At 33.1% G+C, this 13,540-nt stretch overlaps 1 protein-coding gene across 16 annotated transcripts in view; it reads left to right on the top strand.

Moving 5' to 3' along the window:
• LOC122519657 (neural-cadherin) overlaps positions 1 to 13,540 on the top strand; it is a 79,639-nt gene that overhangs the window by 59,571 nt on the left and 6,528 nt on the right. For all 16 annotated transcript variants that reach the window (XM_043639302.1, XM_043639345.1, XM_043639320.1 and 13 more), the window contains 5 exons: positions 11,727 to 11,870; positions 12,257 to 12,372; positions 12,596 to 12,760; positions 12,906 to 13,043; positions 13,287 to 13,473. In XM_043639302.1, coding sequence (XP_043495237.1) covers positions 11,727 to 11,870; positions 12,257 to 12,372; positions 12,596 to 12,760; positions 12,906 to 13,043; positions 13,287 to 13,473 — 750 coding nt within the window. The remainder of the gene's footprint in view (positions 1 to 11,726; positions 11,871 to 12,256; positions 12,373 to 12,595; positions 12,761 to 12,905; positions 13,044 to 13,286; positions 13,474 to 13,540) is intronic.

Raw genomic sequence — 13,540 nt, 5'->3', positions numbered from 1 at the left:
TCGAGGGAAACTAAAGTACAATTACATTTTCTGTAACACGAAAGAGCCATTATTTCTATGGACGTATTAAGGAATTAAATAATCGGATTAATTTCCTAACGCAAAACGTTCTTCTTGTACTTCAATTGCGTTTAAATTGATTCTTTAAATCGTTTTCGCAAATGAAATCTCACGATTTTCTAACAGATAAAGAAGAAAGTTTATTTGTAACGTTAAGAAAAAGTTATGCCACATACACAAACAAATATTATATTATTCGATTAATTGTAAATACAATTTGTTTTGAATTACATTTATTTGTGTTACTTCTTTAAGCGTAATATTAAACATTTTTATTTTTTTTTCTCTTTCTCTCTTTCTGTTTTTTTTTTTTTTTGGGAACGTTGAAAAGAAGAGTTAACAACGAAAAGAGGATTTCCTGTATTTCATCCGAATCTCATCTTTCGGATTAAAATTCCAAAATCGTTTTCGATCTTTCGAACGTACGGTTGATAAATCGAATATGCAACTGAAAGCAAATCAAGTTTTGTTGGTTATTGCAATGAGAGAGAGTTTTGTAACGAGCAAATTGGAGAGGAGAAAAGAGGACTGAGAGAGAGAGAGAGAGATTTGTTACGAACGTGGATCGTTTAGCGATAGAAATCCGGCTCAATGTTATTTTTGGAAGAGTGAGATGATCCTTCTCTGCCACGTAATAATCGAATTATTTTTTTCATCCGTATAAATCGTGTTCTCTTTCCTTACCTCTTGTTTATGTTATCCTCTCTCTTTCCCTGTCCACGTATTTCACAATCAATAAAATATAAAGCTTTATATTTTTGCGAACAATTGCGTGAGAATTGGAATTGCGCGTGTCGACAAAGTGTATTATTAAAAAACAAGACAAAACGTGGACTATTCGTAGATAACCGAAAAAGATAACTGGAAAAAAAAAAAAAATAAATTATTACCTCTCGAAATATTTCGATAAACAAAGTTCCCGTCGGAAAAAAATCAAATGAAAAATGAAACGAAAGGAAACGAAATAAAATAAAAAAGGAAATGAATAGCAAACTAGCGTAAAAAAAAAAAAAAAAAAAAAAACGAGAAAAAAAAGAGAGAGAAAAGGATAGGATAAACACGCGACGACGATATTTAATTTCATTTTCGAAATCAATTTCCCAACGTTACGCGGGGGAACGAAGATAAGTCACTCTTTTATATTTTTTTCTTCTTTATTCCTCCCCCATCTCTCGAAATTATTTTGGCAAGCTTTCAAGAGTGGCAACGAACGAAAGTGAGGGAAGGGGGGGAAGGGAAGGGAAGAAGAGGGTGGTGGTATAGGGAAGAGCATTGGCTGCTAGTCGCGTCCAAAACCAAATTGGAATTACATGAAAGTGAGCCGCGAACATTGGCGGGTAAAATACACGGTTGGTTTATCGAATGCGTTATGTTATTTCGTCACGGATATTCCCCAATGGAATATATCCATATTCTTACTTTAGTTTACGTATACGACAAGGAAGGGAAATCATGAATACACACATTTAACGCGAATCATTTAACTCGCCTAATCGCGCATGACTTCATATTCCTGTAATCCTTGAAAATGTAATAGCAGTCTTCTTAAATCTTTTCATTCTGAATTTTATCGACTGGAAGATGAATACTTATGAATAAGTTTTTGACTCGTTCTTGACATGCTCGAATAATTCTCAATGTGCTATAACCATTCGAGAATTCTGATTTTACTCGAGGAACGTTTGTAACAAAACTCTATATTCAATTTATCATAAAAAGATTGCGCATGATAAAACTTCGTATATATATATATGTATTAAAAAAGAGAAGGGAAAAAAAACAAAGAAAAACGTTAACGTAATATACTAGAAAATAAATCGCTTCCTTGATTTTTTTTGGGTTAAAAGAAAGTAGATTGAAGGTATCATCGCGTTAAAAAGATTTACCGTTTTCAAGTAAAGTATAAGAATCCTGTAAAGTGAAAAGTTCGTAGCCTTCGTGACCGGTTAGTTCTTGCTAGCGACGGATATAAATGATTCACTTTCAGAGGAAAAGAAATTTTGAAAAGAAAGAGAAACAATGAAGAAGATGGCTCGGAAAGAAAAATAGAAGAGATAGAGAAAGATAGAGAAAGAAAGAGAGAGAGAGAGAGCTAGTTAACGGTCACGGTTAAGCTTGAAAGAATAACGCGTTGGGTAATCTTTTTTCGTCTCTTTCGAGTGAAACTTTTTTCTTCTCTACCACCCTAGAAAGAAGTCGAACTTTAATACTGGTTCTTTGCGCATTACACACGTTAGAGAATAGTTAATGAGTTTTTCTTCAAACTTTGTCTCTACCGAAAGAGAGAGAGAATTTTTACGAGGTGCTTTTATAACAAATTACCAACCACGAATATTTGAAAAAGAAGTAGGAGGCGAGAGAGAGTTGTTGTAATTCGATGGGCACATTGAAGAAAAGTAACTAATTCTACGATCAAACTTGATTGCCGTTTTTGTCCTTTTTACCATACCTTTTAGGAAACTTCGGGATGGAGATTGAAAGTAAAATATTATGATACCTATGATTAAGAGTAAAAAATCCATTTAACTCGATGATGAAAAATTACCTCTTCGAAGATTCTAACAAAATTGTCTACTTTGTGGAGGAAACACTGAACGAAGAATAAATCCTAAAAAAAAGAAAAAAAAAAAAAAACGAAAGAAGCGATGTTAACGCTCGCGCGGCAAGGAATTAGCGGGCGCAAATATTTTCCTTGTAAATAAAGTAACGTAAAACTAGGAGGAAAAGGAGATGTTTTTTGTCGTCATCGTCATCACAGTGTAGTATCGTAATTCCAACAGGGGGAAAATGATTATCCGCTTGGCGTAATTATTCTAGGCAAATGCCATAACGGATTAGTTACACGGTGCTCGCGTTTACATTGTGTCAAGCATAGAGGAGAGAAAACTGGGCGCGATTAAATGTAACGAACGAGCGATAAATCACGGAACGGTAAGAGGACGGTAAGGGACGGTAAGGGACGGTAAGGGACACGACCGCACACTATCCTGATATTTTTCTCGATTAACTGTAACCAAACCAGAGGTGAGTCCCCCTCCCCCTACACCACCATCTCTACCAATCGAATTTACTTCTTCATTTTCTTTCTCACACCCTCTTCCTCCGCCCCCACCCTTTCCTCCTTCCATACCCCTTTCTCTCTTTTTCACTCGAATTCGTTCTTTCCAGATCTCTAATTGCATTCCCGTTTCTAATGCGAAAAGAGAAAACACAATTACGAGAATTAGGTCGCCCATAGCAACGTTTATTCGTCCAAGGATTTATGTCGAGCTTTTTTTTTCTTCTTCTCTCTCTCTCTCTCTCTGCTCTCCTTCGGTCTTCCACATCATAATCTGTAAACTCATAATCCGGAGATCCAAAAATGAACTCTTTATTATTTTATCTAAAATTGAATTATAGAGAAATATAATCAAGTTTATTATAACAAAATGAAAATTTTGCAGTTATAAATAAAGAATATGATTGAAATATGAAAAAGACAAAAAAAGAAACAACAAATCAATTAATGTAATAACGCGGGGCAAGTACGAATATAGAGAAACAAAAAAATAAAAAGAGTAATAAAGAGAGAGAGAGAGAATACAATTTATGGAAACAGGATGGAAAACCTGCTGTTAAAATAAATTGATATAAATATATCAAAAAAAAAAAAAAGGTCAGTAGTAACAAATATATAAATAAAAGTCAAAATTAATAAAGGTAAAAATAGGAGAAACGTAGTTTATCAAATATTGGGAAAGAAAACATTTATAAGTACAACAAAATATTATGAAATGTGATATAATAATAAAGAAGGAAAAATGTATAAGAGAGAAAGATAAAGAGAGAGAGAGAGAGAGGTAGAGGGAGAAATAATTAATATTCTAGAAGAAAGTGGCATAAGTTTAAAAAGCTATTGGAACTGAAGAGCAAGGAGGAGAGAGAGAGAAAAGTTCGTTTAAAATTCCAGATCGGTCCCGTTAAAAAGTTAGCTCGTAGAAGATCGAGACCCGAGGGTGGTACGAGCCACCAGCTACGGCAATTTGTCCTTTTCGAACTTGCCTTTTTCGAGACACCGCTCGACTTTTCGTCGCCATCGTCACACACCACCATGATTCTTTTTTCCTCTGCATCCATCTCTTCTTTTTCCCCCCACCCCCATTTTTTTTGTCACCCTCCCTCTCTTTCCTCCTCCGTTTTCTTTCTTCTCGATTTACGACTACGACGGGGGAGGGTTGGGGAGGGAGGGATGGAGGGAGGAGGGGGAAGGTAGTTTTAATAGATTCACACTAACATCGACGCACTTTTACGATATTCTGATTTATTCGTTAGTCCGGGGCAGGGGCGGGGGGAGGGCATATTTAAGCGGCATTAAATACGCTGGCATTTTGCCAGACCTCTCATATCATAGCTTTTAACTCTCCCTTCCTCTCACTCTCTCTCTCTTTCTCTCTCTCTCTCTCCTTTACTCACAGTAAAAATCCCTATTAACAGATTCATAAGCGTTGCCGATAATAATTTTCAATCGAGTAAGTCGAATATAGGAGGAGGAGGAAGAGTTTTACGCTCGATATTTTTCCTACCCCGCGTATAGATCTCTCCGCGAATGATAATAACAATATTTTGTTATTTTTCCATTTAACTTTTTTTCTTTGCTTTCAAAATCATACAAAACGATGCTCCAAATTCCATAAATCGAGTAAATTTGTAAATGGAATATGTATGAACGCCGTGTACCCAAAGATAGATTAATATAAGTACGAATGTGGAGAGGATGGCAAAAGAAAATACTTCACGTTAACGTTTTCTAACTTGAATTTGTAATATGTAAAAGCCGGTAAAGCTCGTTCCACGTTTCTATATATATATTCGAAATCCTTTTAAATTAACGTCTCGCTTATCTCGAAAATAAATGAAGTCGAGATATTACGTTTAAAAGATAGAGAGAGAGAGAGTTATTAATTTATAAACGTAATATGCTTTACGACGTTAAAAATACATGAATCCGATGTACATTATAATAAACTGTTTTATTACGATTAATCATCAACGATTCGTTCAATTTAAAAATACACCGGGTACAATAACAATAATAAGACATTGATATTTTTCCGTGTCCGTATTTATTTGACGCATTATAATTATTAATGATCGTAGAATTTTATTATTCGTCAGTTTATAATAATCATTTTATCGCGTATCATAAATTTTCAAATCGATGTAATTATATCGAATTCGAGGGGGGGAAACGAGAAAATGGATCGATTGCTTGTAAAATGAAAAGCTACAAAACAAAACTGAATGATTATTTATCGTCGTTGGTTATCGTCAAGCTGAATAAATATGATACTATATACGTTAAAACTCTATTAAAAACATTTAACCAATTTCGAAGGAAGAAATTATCAAAGCGCGCGTTTGATATATTATAGTAGTATTCGTTTCAATAGGGTGGATATATAGAGACGTATATTACGATGAGACAAAAGAAAACAGCGTGTAACAATAACAGTAATCATCGTACATATTCTAGCCAAGCGAAATCGTTATTTGCACGAGAGAACGATCGTGTAACGAGCCGGAATCGTGCTACGAAATAGTCTTTTCCGATTCTCTCGTAAATAGTCGCTTTGTTTTATCCTACCATTGATTATCCTTTTTATCCTTTTTCTTTTCCTTTTTTTTTTTCCTCTCATTTATCCGAATTATTGGTAAAGCATTAAGTTTGACTCTCCGATGTAATCGATTAATCGCGTATTTAATACGAAACTCGATGAATATTTCTTGTAATTTTATTTTTGTTTGTTCGTTTTTTTTTTTTTTTTGATAAACAACCGCGATCATATTTATTATCACTTTGGTTTGAACGCTTCGTTCGTTTTATATTTTTTGTTTTTTTTTTCTTCTTTTTTTTTTTATTTTTCCACGAAAATTCAATGATGAGTAATATCTTTCACACGAGCGAGAGACGCAACGTTTGACTCGATAATATATGCGCACCATTTTGATCAACGACCCTTCTGCCCATCTCATGGAAAACTACTGAATATGGATTTTGTTGTCACTCATTTTGAAAACCAGGCCAATCAGACTAAATTCAACAAAATTAATTGTTTTTCGTTTGGGCGATGTTCGTCGCGCGCGGATGTTGAAATATCAGCTTGTAAAATATGTATTTACTCGTACTATCGAATTTTATTCGTTTAACGGTACGATCACATTTTATTTTTCATCGCTAAGCTTTATTCTTACAAATTATTTGCGTATTAAATGTATCTAGGATACGTTTCAATAAATTAATATGAAGTTAATTACAAAAAGATAGTTTTTTTGTCCAAAACATTAGCCGAACTCAACGAGATTAACTAGAATCGAATTTTGATTCGAACGACTACATGAAATGATTGCTTTCTTTTTTTTATTCCTTTTTTTCCCGTCTACTACATTCAATTTCTCTCACGTTTGTAAGAAACAATTATTCGAAGACGAGCAGCAGCAGAGATAGAGAGAGAGAGAGAGAGAGAGAGAGTAGCTTCGGATTCTAGCAAAGACGACAGGAGATTATAACGGATGCAAGAGGAAAATTAATTTTGGTCTTCCATCGTTGAAAGTCCAAAAGGGAGCTTGCTCACTCGGTGAACTTCTCGATAGCAAGTAATTCACAGCACGTGCTGCACTGCATTTGAGGAAATTGCAACGAACGTTATACTCGTTCTCTTCTCTCGTCCTTTGAGCAGTCTAATTTCAAGGAAACCAAGTAACCCCTTCTCGATTCTCGCTCATTTCTGTTTGTGGGGCTTTATAAGCCAAACTATCCCTAACAAATAAACTGACATTGATTTTGTCCTATTATATAAACTTATTTTTTATACAATCGAAAATTATCTAATCTTGATATATATATATATATATATATTATTTTTTCTTTTTTTTTTATTTAATAATATTTTATTGATCCTAGAGCCTAGGCTCCCTAAAGGCCATTAATTACAATGCAGTACAATGTAATGTATAGATAAAACAAAACGGAAATTAAAATTATGTAATTATTATTAAACTTATCATTATATTAGTAGTAACTGACAGTAAGTAGATAAATCTAAAAAGAAAATAGTAAATAATAAATAAAATATTAGATCATTAAGTATGAAACGTCCGATTATTCCTATTACTTTCAGTTCGAAATCAGACATTTCGTACACTTAATGGCTTAATATTTATTTTTATATCGAATCTTCATATACGATATGAAAACGTAGAAATGATCATCCCCTATTTTTCTTTTATATACACGGAAACACTTGTGCGATCATTTAAATGCCACGATCTTCTTAGAATTTTGGTTCCTATATGGACTTTGAATGAGCGCATAGAAATAACCGCGTTGAAATAACGTTTTCTTATGAAAATCTTCTGAAGTAAGTATATATTATATAGTGTAGGAATAAAGCTGAAAGAAAAGTACACCTTTTTTTTCGTGCTTGGTAGTGCAACCTGCTTACATTATCGCCGTTACATTGCACAGGGATAAAGAGTTTGGCTCGCGTGTTTACCGGTGTGTCTCGCTACTTTATTCGAGAGAATTTATTACGATGAAATTTATTACCTTCGAGATTTAACGGTGGAGACGCGCGAGTAAGATAGATTAAGATATAGGAAAAAAGATAGAGAGAGAGATAGAAAGAGATAGAAAAGGAAAAAAGAAATTTATGTTGAGAATTTTTACGAGGAAATAAAAATTCATCGAAATAATATCCTTTAACTTGAGATCTTTAAACACGTCAATTAGAATTCTAATGAAAATTCACGTTTCTAATGAAAATTCGGAACATTTAACATTTCAAATAGAATTTTCAATGAGGTATGTGTTATAGTCAACGAACGAATAGTATATTCTCTACTTTGGTCCGTCATATTTTATGCCTGTCCTGAATCATATTTTTTGTCCCTTTTATTCTTTTTATAAAGCGCAATGAAATATTTCTCTTGTTACGCAAGCTAGATGCGAAGGATATAATATTTACAAGATACGCGCAACGTTAACAACCTGGGGTGGAAGCAGGGATTGAGGGTAGGAAAATCGATTCCGCGAATCTGCATGAAGAGGAGATTGAACGGATATCGCGTTGGCATTATTCATGGCTGTGTGCAAGCTATGAACTTATTATTTCGAAAAATGTGTAGTATATTCTTTTTCGTTCATGCCACGAACAGACCAATCGACAAAAGAGATTATCTTTCTCCTCACGTATACGAACGAGTTGGTTCGAATCTTTTTCGCCGATTTCCCCACCCATTTCGATTTCTTTCTTTCCAGCCCTTCCTTCACTTACCCCCCCCCCAAAAAAAAAGCAATTTTCCAAACTAGCAATAAACTCGCATTAGATAGCGAATCCGATGACATTTTTCTAGGTAAAGTGAGATAATTATTTTCGATACAATACGTGTATTGTATGTGCTACAATGTATTTAAAATCGTTCATTAATATCTCTATGTTGTATTTTGTTGAAAATATTTATTTTAAAAATAATGAAGAGTGTCTCGGATATTTCCAACCTATATTATCGATTAGTATATTTTTCAATATTTCAATAGACAGGTGAAAACCATGTAATGTTTATAAAGGTTAACGTCAAACTATATTGAAACATTACAAATAATATAATATTTTATTACACGTACCTATACGTTTTATACTCCGATATTTTTTCTATAATATGAAAAACATCGAAAGATAATATTATTTAATTGATATAGTATATAAAAATTAATTCGTATAATAATCACTTATAAAAAATTCATACTTAAAAAAATAAAGAAGAATGGTCCAAAGAATGAATTATGTTCAAATATGAAACGCAATTTGTTTGTTTGTTTTATCGATAGAAAGAAAAAAAGGAAGAAAGGAAGAAAGAAAAGAAAAATGCATTCGTCAAGTCGGTGTAGTAAAAAAAAAGGGAAAAAATCGTGGTAGGTATTATAGGGATAAAATAGGGTGAAGGATTGGAAAAAAATGATCAACCATCGTGGGCCGTGGCCGCTGTTAACGGATAACGAGCAGTTCTGCTTACGTCGAAAGAGCAAAGAGCTGGGGACGATAGCATTTGAAGAAGTAGAAGGAGAAGGGGAAGGGGAAGGGATAGGAGTGGTAAAGAGGAGGTCGTATTTTCAAAACCAATCGGGTGTTACAGGGTGTGCAGGGTGCGGCCAAGAAGCGAATGCTCTCTCGACGTCGCCGACAGGGTGGATGGGGGGTGGGTTCGGTGAGGGGTTGATGAGAGAGAGAGAGGGTGGGGGCTTCATCGATTTCTTACCCCGTGGCCTAGTAACGCGTTTCGTACATCCGCTGTACAGTCATTGGGTGTAGCCCGGCACGTTTTCGCGGCCTCACTCTAAGAAAACAGGGTGTGAACCCCGAATAATCTTTAATTTTCTATCACTTTTTCAGATCATTTCCCCCCCCCCCAATATCTTAAGTATTAAATAATATATTCGTTTAATTTAAGTGCATTATTTCATGTAATGGCATTTTTTTGTTAAATTATCCATTCGTATATAATATATTTTTAGATTGGATAAAGAAAATTCAATTATGAAATGTTAACGGTTGGTATTTTTAACGATTTTAAATAATGACTTGTTTTGAACTACCTTAGAATGGATCGGTCGCAACCATTTATCAATCAATTCATTTTATTTCATCGATAGTTAACATATGTATATATATATTTATATCTATGTAAACATACATGTGTATGAACACCTGCGGTTATAAATGGCACATGGTTATAGATGTTTCATCGGTATTTTATCAAATTTCACGTAATATAGATAACATCTACGATCTTATTCTATTACGAATATTCGTATGCGCAAATTTCTTCTCTGTCGTCTATCGTTAGATACGACGACGAAAAAAATGACGTCAATTTTATACAAACTGTATCTACTATTTGTACGAACAAAAAAAATTATTCAAAGACGTGTTATGGAATGACAAACAGAATCGATTATTTGTTCCTTTTTTTATTTTTCCATCGTTGATTTGTCCTATCTTATATACTTACAAGAAGGCACTCTTGACGTGAAATAATATTTGTCGAAAGAATAAAATAAAATAGAATATATTTTGACTGGATTGAAAAGAAACTCGGAAAGTTTTCCTTTTGGAATTTATTTTAGTGAAAAGTCTATATACCGAGTATGGGAATTCGTAGAAATAACGGTAAAACCATATATTCCAGTTTAACTCGATTTCTATTTCTAACTTTTCTTCTCGATTCGAAATAGAAATAAAATGTTTTATCGTCTATTGTTATTAACACACCTTTGATTCGTCTACTTCGACAAAATTTTCAAACAATTTTTTTTTTTTTGAAATATAATTCAATAACTATTTATTTACAATAAAATAAAGTTTAACGAAAAATCGATCGTTCGTTCGTTTCAATTCGTAAAAAGGGATTTTGAAAGCAACGTTAAATCTTTACAATATCAATTCTATACAAATCATTTTATCGGTCGATTAAATGGCTGATTAATGATTAAACTCGTAATGAAACTAGGCCGAGAGAGGAAGGAAAAAAGGAAAGAAAAAAAAGACACACAGAAACGATCTTGTCATAACAGAGACAGGAAAAAAAGAAGCCCATGAGAGAGAGTATCGTCAGTGGCAGGAAAGTAATTACCGTGGTGAAGTCTACATAGCATAATTAATACTCGGACTAACAAGGAAGATCCGTGAAGTAGTCTTCTTTAAATCTGATGAAGCTTTACAGATTGATAAAGTACATGAAAATAAGAGAAATGCGTGTTCTCTTATATAAACTTGTAATTTTATTTCTAAACAAAATTATCGTATATAAAGATGCTCATTTATCTAATTATTCAATCATTATTATCATTTACTTGATTGAAATTTTTGGTAAATTGTTTATAAAAATTGTCGAACAATCGTTTAAACATATTGTAATCAAATAGAAAACACGTTCTCTTTAAAACTGATCTTTGAAAAATTTTTCATTTAATTGTTTATAACAAATTGTTTATAACAAATTATTAAACAATTGTCTAAGCATATGTTAAACAAGTAGAAAACACGTTTTCTTTAAAACTAAACTTTTCATATATTCCTAAAAATTGTTTATAACAATTTATTTATAAACAATTGTTATGCAATTTTTATAAACATTATAAAAATATTTAGAAAACTTTACCCTTAAAAACGGTTCTTTTGCGAAGTTTCTATCACGTTTAGTTCCTGAGATATTCTCATTTAAATATTAGACGTTTACTTATAGAGTCATTGATTTATTCATTTTCATTCATTAATTATTGACACAGTGACCCAGTGACCTACATAAATTTCTGGAATTTACGCATTTACGTGCATATGAATACGAATTATGAATGAAAATCTTTAAATGGCTAAATCTCTGGAACGAAACGTCGTAGAGACACGAATAAAGTATCATTTTAATCAGGAAACTGCTAGTTTTTCATTGAATTACTTCAATACTATCTATATAATAAAAAGAAATGTTGTTAATATTATTTAAATGCATATACGATGGATATGCACCTAATTAATGAATTGTATGTAACATTTACGTATAATACAATTAAACATGTTGCATAGAAACGATTATAAAAAATCTACAATAATGTTATATTATTTATTTTGCAGTAACGAAATTCATTCGGATTGGAATAGCCGACAAGAACGACAACCCACCTTACTTCGACAAAAGCCTCTACGAGGCTGAGGTAGACGAGAATGAGGACATTCAACATACAGTTCTTACTGTCACCGCCAAAGACCACGACGAGTGTAAGCATAACTCGTATTGTTTTCTTACAATAACCACAAAGAATAATAGTAGTTGTAGTAGTTGTTGCAACAACTTTCTGAACTTTTTTCGAAATACTTTTTGATGTCGGCTGCTATGTTTTACGATACTAAAGTTTCTCTTCGTCAAATTTGTATTCATAGACTAGAAAAGTTTTCTTGACGATTCAAAATAAAAAAGAAAATACTAACAAGTTGAAAAATATTTTACAACAACAATTCGCGTAACCAAAAGAAAAAAGAAAAAAAATACAAACTAATAAACATAAAGAAGAAGGATTGAAAAATTCAATTTTTTTTTTAAAGAATAACAAATCTTATTCCTTATCTTTTTTTTCTTCTTTTTTTTTTAATTCCATTTCATACAGCCTCGCGTATTCGATACGAGATTACGAGCGGTAACGTAGGCGGTGCATTTGCTGTGAAGAACATGACCGGCGCCATTTATGTCGCCGGTGTTTTGGATTATGAAACCAGGAAAAGGGTGAGTCAATGAATCCTAACTTTCTATAAAATCTTACACAAAAATATTTTGCATTCAAGCTAGGACTTGAAAACATTCCATTGAGTAGCTAACCTCATCATTCTTTTCATGAAAATTACATTTGGAGAGTAATATTAATTAATGGAATGTGATCTAAATGCAGTAAAGGATCAAGGCAGAGAATTTGATTGCATAGTTTCCATCTTTTCATCCTCTATTTCAGTACGAACTTCGTCTCACAGCATCGGATAGCTTGGAAGAGAATAATACAACAGTCGTGATACACGTGAAGGATGTAAATGATAATCCACCTGTCTTTGAGAGACCGAATTATAGAACCCAGATAACCGAGGAGGATGATAGGAATTTACCCAAACGAGTGCTCGGGGTAATGTGGTTTAATTTTCTTTCCTTTCTCATTTTATTTCTTTTTGTTTTTTTGTTTTTTTCCTCCTATGGCATTTATCTTTTTTCACGAGAAATTCATCCCAAAAAGGAATGGGAAGTTTAAATATCGATTCGATTGGATTTAGGTCACTGCAACCGACGGGGATAAGGATAGACCTCAAAACATCGTATATTTCTTGACGGGACAGGGAATCGATCCAGACAACCCGGCCAACAGTAAATTTGACATCAATCGGACTACTGGAGAAATTTTTGTCCTCAAAGTAATTCAACCATTCCTTCTTTTTCTCAAAAACTAAACGAAAATATTCAATCTTATAGGAGAGACCATTGTTTAAAATAATACAAATATAACATGAAACTAGAAAATGTATTAAACTTCTGACGCGCGAAATTCATTTACAATTTTTAGATACAATATTTGTATCCGATGTGAAACACACTTTTAGGTATATAAAATGGAAGAAATATTGGGATGATTGTTATTATTATAATTATTTCCATAGCCACTGGATAGAGACCAACCGAATGGACGACCTCAATGGCGATTCACTGTTTTCGCACAGGACGAGGGTGGGGAAGGTTTAGTAGGATACGCCGATGTACAGGTCAACCTCAAAGATATTAACGATAATGCACCAATATTCCCACAGGGAGTATATTTTGGTAACGTTACTGAAAATGGAACGGCAGGTTAGTATAAAGTATTATCATATCATAAGTACACACACGTATTCCAATTTCTTCCCTTTCTTGGGAT

The sequence above is a fragment of the Polistes fuscatus genome, unplaced genomic scaffold, assembly GCF_010416935.1.
Source record: "Polistes fuscatus isolate 324 unplaced genomic scaffold, CU_Pfus_HIC Scaffold1, whole genome shotgun sequence".
Lineage (NCBI taxonomy): Eukaryota > Metazoa > Arthropoda > Insecta > Hymenoptera > Vespidae > Polistes > Polistes fuscatus.
This window is presented reverse-complemented; position numbering and strand designations above follow the sequence as displayed.